The sequence below is a fragment of the Bufo bufo genome, chromosome 1 (assembly GCF_905171765.1).
Source record: "Bufo bufo chromosome 1, aBufBuf1.1, whole genome shotgun sequence".
Taxonomy (NCBI): domain Eukaryota; kingdom Metazoa; phylum Chordata; class Amphibia; order Anura; family Bufonidae; genus Bufo; species Bufo bufo.
Genome location: NC_053389.1, coordinates 475,705,873 through 475,722,308, shown reverse-complemented (window position 1 = coordinate 475,722,308; position 16,436 = coordinate 475,705,873). Strand labels below are relative to the sequence as shown.

The 16,436-nt window shown below is 47.0% G+C and overlaps 1 protein-coding gene across 3 annotated transcripts in view; it reads left to right on the top strand.

The window, feature by feature from the left end:
- RASSF3 (Ras association domain family member 3) overlaps positions 1–16,436 on the top strand; it is a 155,893-nt gene that overhangs the window by 120,271 nt on the left and 19,186 nt on the right. The window contains exon 1 of one of the 3 annotated variants that reach the window (XM_040409377.1): positions 3,548–3,992. The exons of the other annotated variants lie outside the window; for them this stretch is intronic. Coding sequence (XP_040265311.1) covers positions 3,870–3,992 — 123 coding nt within the window. The 5' untranslated portion in view covers positions 3,548–3,869. Of the gene's footprint in view, positions 1–3,547; positions 3,993–16,436 lie in introns of those variants that run through there. 3 annotated transcript variants of the gene reach the window in all.

Below are 16,436 nucleotides of genomic sequence, written 5' to 3'. Positions count from 1 at the left end.
TTTACCAATTTTTTTTTTAACTTTATTTGGGGAAAATGACGTTTTTGTTTGTTTTTACTTGAAACTTTTAATTTTTGGGGGGGAAAACTTTATTTTTTCAACTTTATTTCACTTTATTTTTTGTCCCACTTTGGGACTTCAACTTTTGGGGGTCTAATCCTTTACAATGCATTCTAATACTTCTGTATTGGAATGCATTGGCTGTATGAGTAATACAGTGAGTATTACTCATACAGCTTCCGGCCTGTGAGATCTAGGGGGCTGGATCTCACAGGCTCGTCACCGGAAGGAAGCGCGATGCCTTCCTTAGGCATCGCGCTGCCTTCCACGCCATCGGGTCCCCCCTACAGCCCCACGGGGACCCGATGGCACCGCCGCCCGCAACCCGCAGGTCTGAATTGACCTGCGGTTTGCGGCGATCGCCGACACGGGGGGTCACAGGACCCCCCCCCCCCCCCGCGTATTGAGCCAAGGTGCCTGCTCAATGATTTGAGCAGGCACCTTGTTCTGATCACCGCCCGCCGGGCTGCGTTGATCGGGGTACGTCATGTGTCCTGAAGAGGTTAATCCACTTGTTCGCACAGCCCGACTTCTCTTCTTTCTTCTTTGCTGTCCAGGAGGAAAGGGACCCATGGTGATGGATCATGTGACGGACCATGTGATGAGGCGCAGTGACATCACCACAGGTCCTTTTCCTCAAAGAAGAAGAAAGAAAAGAAGCCGGACTGCGTGAACAAGTGGATTAAGGTGAGTTAAATAATTTTTTATTTTAACCCCTCCATCCCTATTTTACTAAGCTTCTGTATGAAGAATGCTATTATTTTCCCTTATAACCATGTTATAAGGGAAAATAATAATGATCGGGTCTCCATCCCGATCATCTCCTAGCAACCATGCGTGAAAATCGCACCGGATCTGCACTTGCTTGCGGATGCTTGCGATTTTCACTCAGCCCCATTCACTTTTATGGGGCCTGCGTTGTGTGAAAAACGCACAACATAAAGCATGCTGCGATTTTCACGCAACGCACAAGTGATGCGTGAAAATCACCGCTCGTGTGCACAGCCCCATAGAAGTGAATGGGTCCGGATTCAGTGAAATCTCTCCCGTGTGAAAGGGCCCTTATGGATTCCACTACAACGGACAATAACGGAATTCTTAGATAACCTGAACCTTGTACACTGAACTTGAAAACACAAGTTCGCTCATCCTTACTAATGTTCTCTAACAAACCTCTGAGACCTTCACAGAACAGCTGAGAATACATTATACACAGGTGGACGCTATTTACTAATCAGGTGACTTCTGAAGGCAATTGGTCACACTGAAGTGTGTATACAGATCATTCCTGTGTTCCTGTGAGGTGTGTACACACAGAACATATGTCAGGGGTGTGTATACAGATCATTACCGTGTCCCTGTGAGGTGTGTACACACAGAACATATGTCAGGGGTGTGTATACAGATCATTACCGTGTCCCTGTCAGGTGTGTACACACAGAACATATGTCAGGGGTGTGTATACAGATCATTACCGTGCCCCTGTCAGGTGTGTACACACAGAACATATGTCAGGGGTGTGTACACAGATCATTACCGTGTCCCCGTGAGGTGTGTACACACAGAACATATGTCAGGGGTGTGTATACAGATCATTATTACCGTGTCCCTGTCAGGGGTGTACACACAGAACATATGTCAGGGGTGTGTACACAGATCATTACCGTGTCCCTGTGAGGTGTGTACACACAGAACATTACATATGTCAGGGGTGTGTATACAGATCATTACCGTGTCCCTGTGAGGTGTGTACACACAGAACATTACATATATCAGGGGTGTGTATACAGATCATTACCGTGTCCCTGTGAGGTGTGTACACACAGAACATTACATATATCAGGGGTGTGTACACAGATCATTACCGTGTCCCTGTCAGGTGTGTACACACAGAACATATGTCAGGGGTGTGTATACAGATCATTATTACCGTGTCCCTGTCAGGGGTGTACACACAGAACATATGTCAGGGGTGTGTACACAGATCATTACCGTGTCCCTGTGAGGTGTGTACACACAGAACATTACATATGTCAGGGGTGTGTATACAGATCATTACCGTGTCCCTGTGAGGTGTGTACACACAGAACATTACATATATCAGGGGTGTGTATACAGATCATTACCGTGTCCCTGTGAGGTGTGTACACACAGAACATTACATATATCAGGGGTGTGTACACAGATCATTACCGTGTCCCTGTCAGGGGTGTACACACAGAACATTACATATGTCAGGGGTGTGTATACAGATCATTACCGTGTCCCTGTCAGGTGTGTACACACAGAACATATGTCAGGGGTGTGTACACAGATCATTACCGTGTCCCTGTCAGGTGTGTACACACAGAACATATGTCAGGGGTGTGTACACAGATCATTACCGTGTCCCTGTGAGGTGTGTACACACAGAACATTACATATGTCAGGGGTGTGTACACAGATCATTACCGTGTCCCTGTCAGGGGTGTGTATACAGATCATTACCGTGTCCCTGTCAGGGGTGTGTATACAGATCATTACCGTGTCCCTGTGAGGTGTGTACACACAGAACATTACATATGTCAGGGGTGTGTATACAGATCATTACCGTGTCCCTGTCAGGGGTGTACACACAGAACATATGTCAGGGGTGTGTACACAGATCATTACCGTGTCCCTGTCAGGGGTGTACACACAGAACATTACATATGTCAGGGGTGTGTATACAGATCATTACCGTGTCCCTGTCAGGGGTGTGTACACACAGAACATATGTCAGGGGTGTGTATACAGATCATTACCGTGTCCCTGTCAGGGGTGTACACACAGAACATATGTCAGGGGTGTGTATACAGATCATTACCGTGTCCCTGTCAGGGGTGTACACACAGAACATTACATATGTCAGGGGTGTGTATACAGATCATTACCGTGTCCCTGTCAGGGGTGTACACACAGAACATATGTCAGGGGTGTGTATACAGATCATTACCGTGTCCCTGTCAGGGGTGTACACACAGAACATTACATATGTCAGGGGTGTGTATACAGATCATTACCGTGTCCCTGTCAGGGGTGTACACACAGAACATATGTCAGGGGTGTGTATACAGATCATTACCGTGTCCCTGTCAGGGGTGTACACACAGATCATTACCGTGTCCCTGTCAGGGGTGTACACACAGATCATTACCGTGTCCCTGTCAGGGGTGTACACACAGAACATTACATATGTCAGGGGTGTGTATACAGATCATTACCGTGTCCCTGTCAGGGGTGTACACACAGAACATATGTCAGGGGTGTGTATACAGATCATTACCGTGTCCCTGTCAGGGGTGTACACACAGATCATTACCGTGTCCCTGTCAGGGGTGTACACACAGAACATTACATATGTCAGGGGTGTGTATACAGATCATTACCGTGTCCCTGTCAGGGGTGTACACACAGAACACACGTGAGGCGGTTTCTCGGTTACAGAAGGGCAGCGTGTGGGGTGTGCATCACCTGGCCTGCTGTGGGCGGGGCACTAAGTTGTAGGGGGCGTGGCACGCCGGGTGTAAACGAGCAGTGCAGGAAATAGGTCGCCGAGCAGGCAGACACCGAGCGCTCCGTGGACGTGTACTGACTTCTCCGCTAGCGCTGCACCCGGCCGGGCACGGCTCCCAGCACCTCGTCACACCGCCGTCAGTCTGCACTGGTTTGAGGGATTTAGTTTGCCAATGTGAGAGCCGCACAGAAGAGGGTGTCACCGGCGGAGAACAGCCCGGCCGGGTGAGCATGTAGTGGACGTGGGCGCTTTCATCCACCCGGGGGTCAAGCAGATGACGTGGAGTAGCAGCATGAGCAGCGGATACAGCAGCTTGGAGGAGGACTCCGAGGAGTTTTACTTCACCGCCAAGACCTCCTTCAAGAGGAGCCCGTGGAGGGCAGCCCGGGGCCAGCATGTGAGTGTTAGCCGGGGGGGAGGGGAGGACACGGAGAGGTCCTCTCGGCCATCACAAGCTCCAGCCATGTCTGTGTGCCGGGGTCCTGTTACCGATAACAGGTCTCCTCCGTGCGCCATTGTAAAAATGTGACCGAAAAAGTTCAAAGATCTCCAGGGAGACTCCATCAGGCTGTAAAGCCGCCTACCCAGTGCTTGGAGCCTACGGGTGTATTCACATGCAGCAGAGTTTTTTGTTAAATCTGTGAAAAAAATCCATGACATTAATCAGAATAGGTTGTCTGCCCTGTAAAGATGAACCGGAGAGGTCTGATGCAAGCGGATTAACCCTAAAGGGGTTTTGTAGCTTTCTACCAGATCTTGACATACCTCCCTGTCCCTGCTGGGCTGGTGGGACGCATACGTAACTGGTCATGTGTGCAGGGGTGACCACTGTGGCCAGTTGTTGGATGCAGCGGCACATTTCTCTGTATGGCTGGGGCTGTGGTCGAGCATGTGTGCTGCCGCCAAGGACGTTAGTAGAGATGAATGGTGCCGCAGTGTGCATGCCCGACCACTGATCCACTTATACAGGGAGACACAGGGCTCCCAGTGCCAGCGGTCAGACCCCCACCCTGGAGGGAGCTCCATTGACTTCTATGGGAGTCATGCTCTGTGTTTGCATATCTGTGTTATCTATACAAAGGTGGTATCTGTCATTGTAGTCCTGCATGGAGGGATCTGTACAGACCAAGAAGTGATAAAGATATATATCTATCGATCTCTCTCTCATTTGGTAGTTCCAAGAGGTTGGACCTGCACCTATCTGACATTGGTGGCATGTCACTAGGATGTATTCCGGTTGTTGGAAGTTATCCCCTGCCAAGAGGATAACTATTAGATTGGTGGGGGTCCTACCGCTGGGACCCCCACCAATCACGAGGGGGGGGGGTGCTCATACCTTCTGCAGCTCCCCTGAAATGTCCGGAGCAGCCGCTTCATTCATTTCTATGGGAATTCCGGAGATAGGTGAGCACAGTACTTAGCTATCTCTGGAATTCCCATGTAAATGAATGAAGCGGCTGCGCGTATGTGCGATTTGGCCGGCACGTTCTTTTTAAGGTAGCTGCAGGGGGTATGGGGTCCAAGTGGCAGGACCTCCACCAATCTAATAGTTAAGCCTTATCCTGTGGATAGGGGATAACTTCTAACAACCAGAATACCCCTTTAAGCCTTACCACTAGCATTTTAGGCCACATCCCCTTCATCGAGCGGGAAATAGTTAAAGGGGTTTTCCCTTCTCAGACAATGGGGGCATATCGCTTAGTGGTGGGACCTGCACCTACAATGAGAACGAAGCTGGGAAATGAACGGAGGGCGCACGGTGCATGCGCAGCCGCCCTCTATTCACTTCTATGGGGCCGCCGAAAAGAGCCAAGCTCTGGCTCGGCCATTGCCGTCTGCCCCATAGAAATGAATGGGAGCATGGGCCGTAAACGCGCTGTTCGCTCCTATTCACTCCTATGGGAGCAGCGCTTGGTGGTGGACGGACCCCGGGAAATCCGGGGTCCTCCAGCCACATCGCTTCCCGCTTCGTTCTCGTTGTAGGTGCGGGTCCCACTGCTGGGACCCACACCTATCAGACAATGGGGGCTTATCCTAGTGATATGCCCCAATTGTCTGAGATGGGAATACCCCTTTAACTTAAACTTGAGATAGTACTGACTAATGTTTTAAAAAAATGACTTCTGAGGACTACATACACTGCTGGGGGGCCATGCTTGTAGATCAGTGCTCCCCAGTATATGGCGTCCTTTCGCTCGGTGTACATGGGTTCAGTCACTGAAGCATTCCCCCATTTCTGTATTGTGTTGAATTGGGAATATTTGGTGTCCACAGCATAAAGAGGAGCCTCCTGGCCTCACCCCTGCCAGCTTTGTGAATCACATGAGGACACAAGCCTTCCATAATCTCCCTAAGGCTCTTTTTATTTCGGTTAGGCATATGTTTCCTCTTCAGTTGGGGGTATTTTTAGCTTTATGCATGCAAACAGTTATTATCCTTGTAGATGAGTTACTTGGGATTAGTTGAGGACGTCTGTATGTTGTAAGGTATTCTGTCTATGGGCCTGCCTTCTGCAGAGACCTTCATGGCAGTAGAGGAAAGGTCCTGGTTTATCAGGTTCCAGTATGATCTCATGTCGTATTGCTGTCCACTATCCTAGGAGTACTATGCTTCCTAAAGTGAGCTGTGCCCGCACATGGTCTCCGGTGTCTTGTGTAAATGCTGGAGGTACACGTGAGGTCCTACTTGTAGAGGACACGGTGAACATGAAGGTGTGCCACTTTTCTGATGAGCTCATCTGATACTGTGCGGCACGTCATGGTCTCACGCCCTCTTCTCAGGCTGACTCACATTAGCTACTTGGGCTTTGTGGAGTGTTCGAGGATTTCCCAGGGAAACTGTACCCTTTCTCCTCATCCTCACCATTAGCAGTCGGAAACTGAATGTGATGCCAGGCGTGCCTAGGCTGCTCAGACCTGTTCTGTGGCTTCTTACGAAGTATGTTCTCCTGGGTATCATGGGATAGTGTAGGGACGTCTGCCTCCAAGCATATATATGTTGATGTGCATTAAATATTTACAGTGTGCTCCATAGTGATCCGTGCATACATAAACTACTGTACCTCCTCGTGGTGTTGGGTTGTAGACTCTGGTTATGGGATCAGCTACCAGAGATGAAAGGATGAGGCTGAACTTTGTGTTCTGATGAAATATGGTCTTTCTCACTTGTGGCTATATGGCCTTCAGGCAGTGCATGAGGTCCTCCACTATTTGCTGCCATCCTGTACCTTCAGGACACAGTGAGCTATGAAGCGTTAGCACTGCCCCCTCTTGTAGGTTAGTGGCTCCGTGTCTGGCAGTATTTGAGTTTTACACTGGTTAGGCCAAGTTCACATGTCAGTTATTGTGAGCCAAAACCAGATGTGGTTGTAAACACAGAACAGGAGCAGATCTTTCCCTTATACCTCATGTCTGTGAAGGCTTCACTACTGGTTTGGACTCCCAATCACTGATGGAAATCACTGACCAAATAACTGAAATGTGAACCTGGCCTGACTTGCCTCCATAATTTGGCCCATTTACTGCCATTCTATACGTATTAATTTTCCTTTAATAATCCTGTAACCGTTGACTCATGATGACCCTTTTCCTGGCATATTTTCTCTATAATTATTCTAGTAGAAGTGATGGATCTTTTATCTTCTTGATGTTTCTAAAGCAGACAACCTGTTTCTGGGGCTGTGTTAAACTTGGATCATTCCCACCCTCTGTTGGTAAAACGCTGCAGGCTACTTTCATTGTGGCTCTTGCCTTTGGGGGGTTTCGGGTGCCACCAGTTGATTCCGTGTGAGCCCTGCAAAGGTTCTCTTCCCTCCTTTACATGCCCAACCAGTGGTAGGAGCTGATCACTAGGCTCGGAGTTGAGGGCCTGCAGAATGCATGAATCTTCCCACATTGAAGGAAGTAAAGTGCAAATTTCCCTATGTTCCTTTTAATGAAGAATCCTCTTGTTGGTCCAGGGAAATTAGTGCTCCTACCTGCACACTTTATATATATATATATATATATATGCTGTGTGTGAATCCATCCTTGGTCTTGGGATGCCAGAGAGGCCTGGCCTTATCTTCTTCCTGCTGTTGAGGATGATTTGTCATGTCTGAAGGACTCATCAGGCCGGAGTGGACTCTGCCAGGACTCTGGATTTCCTGTACGTTACTTTCACTTGTCTGAAATAACAATAACCCTAAACTTCAGCATTGTACGTTCTCCTGATGTTTCCTGCTTCTGGCCGATCCAGTAATGCTGATTGCGCACAACTCCTACCCCTCAGTTTATCTACTGCCTTTTACACAGTTCTCATAGTGAAAGAAGGGACATTTTGTATTTATTTACAGGGATTGCTGGGATAAAAAAAAGGTACTCGAACAGCAGTAACTGTGATACAAAAACAAAACACGACCCCTTCTGCTCCAGTGCAGTCCTGCCATGATGATGTCCTATGCCTCGTGACCGCTGCAGCCAATTATTGTCCTTGGTGGTCTTAAACATGTAAGAATGTGATTGGCTGCAGCGGTCATGTGGATGTACAGGGAGTGCAGAATTATTAGGCAAGTTGTATTTTTGAGGATTAATTTTATTATTGAACAACAACCATGTTCTCAATGAACCCAAAAAACTCATTAATATCAAAGCTGAATATTTTTGGAAGTAGTTTTTAGTTTTAGCTTTTTTAGGGGGATATCTGTGTGTGCAGGTGACTTACTGTGCATAATTATTAGGCAACCTAACAAAAAACAAATATATACCCATTTCAACTATTTATTTTTACCAGTGAAACCAATATAACATCTCAACATTCACAAATATACATTTCTGACATTCAAAAACAAAACTAAAACAAATCGGTGACCAATATAGCCACCTTTCTTTGCAAGGACACTCAAAAGCCTGCCATCCATGGATTCTGTCAGTGTTTTGATCTGTTCACCATCAACATTGCGTGCAGCAGCAACCACAGCCTCCCAGACACTGTTCAGAGAGGTGTACTGTTTTCTCTCCTTGTAAATCTCACAGGTTCTCAATGGGGTTCAGATCAGGTGAACAAGGAGGCCATGTCATTAGATTTTCTTCTTTTATACCCTTTCTTGCCAGCCACGCTGTGGAGTACTTGGATGCGTGTGATGGAGCATTGCCCTGCATGAAAATCATGTTTTTCTTGAAGGATGCAGACTTCTTCCTGTACCACTGCTTGAAGAAGGTGTCTTCCAGAAACTGGCAGTAGGACTGGGAGTTGAGCTTGACTCCATCCTCAACCCGAAAAGGCCCCACAAGCTCATCTTTGATACCAGCCCAAACCAGTACTCCACCTCCACCTTGCTGGCGTCTGAGTCGGACTGGAGCTCTCTGCCCTTCACCAATCCAGCCACGGGCCCATCAAGACTCACTCTCATTTCATCAGTCCATAAAACCTTAGAAAAATCAGTCTTGAGATATTTCTTGGCCCAGTCTTGACGTTTCAGCTTGTGTGTCTTGTTCAGTGGTGGTCGTCTTTCAGCCTTTCTTACCTTGGCCATGTCTCTGAGTATTGCACACCTTGTGCTTTTGGGCACTCCAGTGATGTTGCAGCTCTGAAATATGGCCAAACTGGTGGCAAGTGGCATCTTGGCAGCTGCACGCTTGACTTTTCTCAGTTCATGGGCAGTTATTTTGCGCCTTGGTTTTTCCACACGCTTCTTGCGACCCTGTTGACTATTTTGAATGAAACGCTTGATTGTTCGATGATCACGCTTCAGAAGCTTTGCAATTGTAAGAGTGCTGCATCCCTCTGCAAGATATCTCACTATTTTTGACTTTTCTGAGCCTGTCAAGTCCTTCTTTTGACCCATTTTGCCAAAGGAAAGGAGGTTGCCTAATAATTATGCACACCTAATATAGGGTGTTGATGTCATTAGACCACACCCCTTCTCATTACAGAGATGCACATCACCTAATATGCTTAATTGGTAGTAGGCTTTCGAGCCTATACAGCTTGGAGTAAGACAACATGCATAAAGAGGATGATGTGGTCAAAATACTCATTTGCCTAATAATTCTGCACTCCCTGTATATGATCACTGCAGTATAGTAAAGTCCAGTATGGACTGCTGGAGCAACACGGAGGAATTAAAAGGTGAGAAGGACCACTTGAAGGGTGTCCTGCAGAAATTCTGCACAAATTTCCATGAGTGTTTCTGCACCAACTGCATTTGTTACTTGCAGTTTTTGGTGTGAATTTGATGTGGATTTTCCAGATATCTCCCCCTCACATTGAAAAGAGTGAAAACCGCACAAAGAATCGACATGCTGCAGATTTTAATATCCACACAGCAGGTCAATTTGTGCCTATTGTGTGTTTTGTAACCCCTCCTGGTTTTGAAAATACTGGGGTAAAAATACCAACCATGTACTGACAGTGTGAACACTGCCTGATGGTTATGTTTAGAGATGAGTGAATTTCTGGTTATGAAATTTGTTCACGCTTCGTTTACTGGTAAAAGGTAAATTGCGTTATAGATTCCGTTACCACGGACCATAACGCAATTGTCCTAGAATTGCGTTATGGTCCGTGGTAACGGAATCCATAACGCAATTTACCTTTTACTACCAAACTAAGTGTGAACGAATTTCATGAGCGTAAATTCACTCATCTCTAGTTTTTTTTTTTTGTTTGTTTTTTATAGCATTTGTTGCTGTAAAGGTCCTTTAAAAAAAAAAAGATACTGAGTAGTGTTGCACAGGAACTTATTCATGGGACTTCTGCTTTCGAAGTGCGTTACGTGGTATATGCTGACCTGTGGAGTGAGACAGGTGTTTGCTGTAAAAGCGTGTCACCGCCTCTGGTGTCCCTGGTAAACACTTCACCTCATGTACACAGTGACAGGAGGTTTCCTTCTCCACTCCAGGGTAAGGCCCCTTTCACACGGGCGTCGCAAAAGAGGTCTGGATGAGTTGTGGGAAACCGCAATTTCAGTCAGTTTTTTCTGTGATTGCGTTCAGTTTTTTTTCCGCGTGAGTGTAAAGCGTTTTTATGCGTTTTGCATGCACATGATAAAAACTGGTGGTGGTGGTACCCAGACCTGGACTTCTTCACAGAAGTTTGGGTTAGATGTTCTGTAGATTTTATTATTTTCCATTATAAGATGGTTATAATAGAAAACAGCACTCTTTAATATAGAATGCTAAGTAAAATGACCATTGAGGGTCATCCACTTGATTGCGCAGCCGTTATCGTCTTCTTTCTTCTTCTTGCAGGACCTGCGCTGACGTCGTCCCTCTCACCATGTGGTGAGCGCGATGACGTCAGCGCAGGTCCTGCAAGAAGAAGATTATGGCTGCGCGATCAAGTGGTTGAGGTAATTTATTTATATATTTATTTTTTAACTGTAATGGACATTTTACTTAGCATTTTGTACACTGCTCAAAAAAATAAAGGGAACACTTAAACAACACAATGTAACTCCAAGTCAATCACACTTCTGTGAAATCAAACTGTCCACTTAGGAAGCAACACTGAGTGACAATCAATTTCACATGCTGTTGTGCAAATGGGATAGACAACAGGTGGAAATTATAGGCAATTAGTAAGACACCCCCAATAAAGGAGTGGTTCTGCAGGTGGTGACCACAGACCACTTCTCAGTTCCTATGCTTCCTGGCTGATGTTTTGGTCACTTTTGAATGCTGGCGGTGCTTTCACTCTAGTGGTAGCATGAGACGGAGTCTACAACCCACACAAGTGGCTCAGGTAGTGCAGCTTATCCAGGATGGCACATCAATGCAAGCTGTGGCAAGAAGGTTTGCTGTGTCTTTCAGCGTAGTGTCCAGAGCATGGATGCGCTACCAGGAGACAGGCCAGTACATCAGGAGACGTGGAGGAGGCCGTAGGAGGGCAACAACCCAGCAGCAGGACCGCTACCTCCGCCTTTGTGCAAGGAGGAACAGGAAGAGCACTGCCAGAGCCCTGCAAAATGATCTCCAGCAGGCCACAAATGTGCATGTGTCTGCTCAAACGGTCAGAAACAGACTCCATGAGGGTGATATGAGGGCCCGACGTCAACAGGTGGGGGTTGTGCTTACAGCCCAACACCGTGCAGGACGTTTGGCATTTGCCAGAAAACACCAAGATTGGCAAATTCGCCACTGGCGCCCTGTGCTCTTCACAGATGAAAGCAGGTTCACACTGAGCACATGTGACAGACGTGACAGAGTCTGGAGACGCCGTGGAGAACGTTCTGCTGCCTGCAACATCCTCCAGCATGACCGGTTTGGCATTGGGTCAGTAATGGTGTGGGGTGGCATTTCTTTGGAGGGCTGCACAGCCCTCCATGTGCTCGCCAGAGGTAGCCTGACTGCCATTAGGTACCGAGATGAGATCCTCAGACCCCTTGTGAGACCATATGCTGGTGCGGTTGGCCCTGGGTTCCTCCTAATGCAAGACAATGCTAGACCTCATGTGGCTGGAGTGTCAGCAGTTCCTGCAAGACGATTGCATTGATGCTATGGACTGGCCCGCCCGTTCCCCAGACCTGAATCCAATTGAGCACATCTGGGACATCATGTCTAGCTCTATCCACCAATGTCACGTTGCACCACAGACTGTCCAGGAGTTGGCAGATGCTTTAGTCCAGGTCTGGGAGGAGATCCCTCAGGAGACCGTCCGCCACCTCATCAGGAGCATGCACAGGCGTTGTAGGGAGGTCATACAGGCACGTGGAGGCCACACACACTACTGAGCCTCATTTTGACTTGTTTTAAGGACATTACATCAAAGTTGGATCAGCCTGTAGTGTCTTTTTTCCACTTTAATTTTGAGTGTGACTCCAAATCCAGACCTCCATGGGTTAAAACATTTGATTTCCATTTTTTTCTTTTGTGTGATTTTGTTGTCAGCACATTCAACTATGTAAGGGCTCTTTCACACCTGCGTTGTTGTGTTCCGGCATAGAGTTCCGTCGTCGGGGCTCTATGCCGGAAGAATCCTGATCAGGATTATCCTAATGCATTCTGAATGGAGAGAAATCCGTTCAGGATGCATCAGGATGTCTTCAGTTCCGGAACGGAACGTTTTTTGGCCGGAGAAAATACCGCAGCATGCTGCGCTTTTTGCTCCGGCCAAAAATCCGGAACACTTGCCGCAAGGCCGGATCCGGAATTAATGCCCATTGAAAGGCATTGATCCGGATCCGGCCTTAAGCTAAACGTCGTTTCGGCGCATTGCCGCATCCGACATTTAGCTTTTTCAGAGTGGTTACCATGGCTGCCGGGACGCTAAAGTCCTGGCAGTCATTGTAAAGTGTAGCGGGGAGCGGGGGAGCAGTGTACTTACCGTCCGTGCGGCTCCCCGGGCGCTCCAGAGTGACGTCAGGGCCCCCCAAGCTCATGGATCATGTGATCACATGGATCACGTCATCCATGCGCATGGGGCGCTCTGACGTCATTCTGGAGCGCCCGGGGAGCCGCACGGAAGGTAAGTATACTGCTCCCCCGCTCCCCGCTCCTACTATGGCAACCAGGACTTTAATAGCGTCCTGGGTGCCATAGTAACACTGAACGCATTTGGAAGACGGTTCCGTCTTCAAATGCTTTCAGTACACTTGCGTTTTTCCGGATCCGGAGTGTAATTCCGGCAAGTGGAGTACACGCCGGATCCGGACAACGCAAGTGTGAAAGAGGCCTTAAGAACAAAGTATTTCAGAAGAATATTTCATTAATTCAGATCTAGGATGTGTTATTTTTGTGTTCCCTTTATTTTTTTGAGCAGTGTATTAAAGAATGCCATTTTCTGTTATAATGGAAAATAATTAAGTAAATGGACTTTAATGGGGTCCTGGGGCTCACCTCATCTCCTTAGCAACCATCTGTAAAAATCGCACTGCATCCGCACGATTTTCACGCAGCCCCATTTACTTCTATGGGGCCTGCGTTGCGTGAAAAAAGCAGAATATAGAACATCACTCATGTACACAGCCCCATTGTAATGAATGGGTCAGGATTCAGTGCAGGTGCTGTGCGATTACATCACGCATTGCACCCGTGCGGAAAACTCTCTTCTTAGTCTGGCATTTTGCTGGGACAATCTCTGTCCCCTTTCTGTGGCTTGTGTGTTGGAGGGCTGATGGTTTATGTACATCTGTGTATGGGATTCTCTCCCACCAGGCCAGTGCTTAGTCTGGCTTTCCTGAGAGGTATGCGACTATTCTTGGCCAGGAAGACTTGTGAATTCCTGACCAGCAAGTGCCGCATATCTTAACAGCAGATGACTGCTTTCTCTGTGTATTTTCTTCTTTTGTCTTCTTTCTGTGATTGATGCTTTTACAGATCTGACATGCCAAGCATGCAAAGTATTCAAAGAAATTGCTATGGGGCGGTGGTTGTCTCAGCCCGGTAACTTAGCAGAATAGCTTATGAAGACCTGGAATTAACAATATCCTAAAATATAACACTGCGGGAGCGGCTCTCTAATTGTGTCCTGTTATCTACAGATAATTTACATGCCAGAGGATTATCTTTTGGCAGGCGGCGTGAATACAAGCAGCAGAAAGTATGTGGAGTTTTTATTGTTTTAGGGGCTGCTTCTATTGCTGTATAATGGTTTTTGGTGGTCCCCTTCCCCCCTCCCCTTTTTAATTGTCATGTGAGCAAAAGCAGTGCTATCTATATTGTCCATTTATCTTAATTATGGGATGTAAGTAATGTAAGTGGGCCATCCATGCTTTAACCCTTTGCCCTTTGAACTTGTGTCCTTCCTTTGGCACGTCTTATCACTGTAGTAAATAGCTGGGTAGCACATAGCTAGACTACTGAAGGTGGGAGTCTTGTTTGTCTTTATATGTTAAAGGGGTTCTCCGGGAAGTAAGAAAATGAAAATACTTAAATATTACTTTATCATAAATATATTCCCAAATATCTTTCATTAGTTATTATTTTTGTCTGGGAAGTGATCATTAGGAGAAATAAAATTGCCACTGTCACATTAGTTCACACAAAACTTGACCTAATCACACATCCTCCTCCTTTCTACTTGTCAGGGATTAGGACAGGTTCTGTGTGTACTAATGACTACGGCTATTTTATTTCTCCTGATTGCTCCCCAGACAAAGCAAGCCATTATAACTAATGAAAGTTATTTTGTGAATATATTTATTATAAAATATTTTCATTTTCTTAATTCCCGGAGAACCCCTTTAAAATGTACATAACCATAGACAACCCATTTAATGGCATTTTATCGTAATTTATCCATTTTGGAAGGTTAATAAAGTATTAATAGTCCCATCTGGCTATACTCAGTCTACTTGTACTTCACATCGCTCCCTCTCGCCTTGATTTTAACTAGAAGAAATATAGGCCTTATTTATCAAAATTGTCTAACAGAAAACTGTCTTAGTTGCCCAAAGCAATTGGCGCAGCTTTTATTTTTTTCAGAACACTAAGAAGTGAAAAGTGAGCGCTGATTGGTAGCTTTGGGCAACTAATACGGTTTTCCTGTTAGACCGTTTTGATAAATGAGGCACATAGTGCTGTAGAAACGGGGCAACGGTAACCCTTTAAAGTGTCTGGTTTCTGCTTTTTTTGGATGTATCGGGCAGTAATAAGTGGCGAATTGGCAATTCTAGGAATTGCTCCATTAGAATACAACCAGAAGTCTCATTAAACTGAATGTATCTGGCCATAGACGTTACCTGGTCAGTTACTATCCTGCCCAGTCCCCAGAATATCTTCATGTGTAGGTTCATCCGTTGTTAGATCACTTTGTGTCTCAATTAACAGCCACAGAGAATTAACATTTCCCCGTGGCTTCCCTGTTAGCCAACATGCAACATATAACATAACAAAAACAAAGACAGGTGCACTCTGCGGTCTTACTAACCCTCGTACTGGTGTAAAATTGAGAATTAGCCAACATATCCTGCTTGGAGGACATGTCTGAGCCCCAGCACCGCGCCAAGGTTTCTCAAGTAGCTCGGGAACCTAACGCTAAACCTACCTGGGCCATATGGGCAATACCAGGAGCCAGTGGGCGAATTACAGGTGCGCAAGGTCCGACTCTCAGCAATCTCCCAGTAACCTCCAGCATGTGACCATGCATACAAGGGGAGGAGGCAGAGAGCTCTGAGCCCCACCCAAGACTGGCTGATATAGCCCGGGCCTAGTGGGCGAATTACAGGAGCGCAAGGTCCGACTCTCAGCAATCTCCCAGTAACCTCCAGCATGTGACCATGCATACAATGGGAGGAGGCAGAGAGCTCTGAGCCCCACCCAAGACTGGCTGATATAGCCCGGGCCTAGTGGACGAATTACAGGAGCGCAAGGTCCGACTCTCAGCAATCTCCCAGTAACCTCCAGCATGTGACCATGCATACAAGGGGAGGAGGCAGAGAGCTCTGAGCCCCACCCAAGACTGGCTGATATAGCCCGGGCCTAGTGGGCGAATTACAGGAGCGCAAGGTCCGACTCTCAGCAATCTCCCAGTAACCTCCAGCATGTGACCATGCATACAATGGGAGGAGGCAGAGAGCTCTGAGCCCCACCCAAGACTGGCTGATATAGCCCGGGCCTAGTGGGCGAATTACAGGAGCGCAAGGTCCGACTCTCAGCAATCTCCCAGTAACCTCCAGCATGTGACCATGCATACAATGGGAGGAGGCAGAGAGCTCTGAGCCCCACCCAAGACTGGCTGATATAGCCCGGGCCTAGTGGGCGAATTACAGGTGCGCAAGCACTTCCTGCTTTTTAATACCACGCCAATTTGTAGTTTGTAACATGCAACATATGAACCTGAAAAAATGGGAGGAAATGTTCTTCTAATAAAATGTCCTAAAGGCCTAAGTACATAAAGATGAAAGCTCCTTTCATGTAGGTGA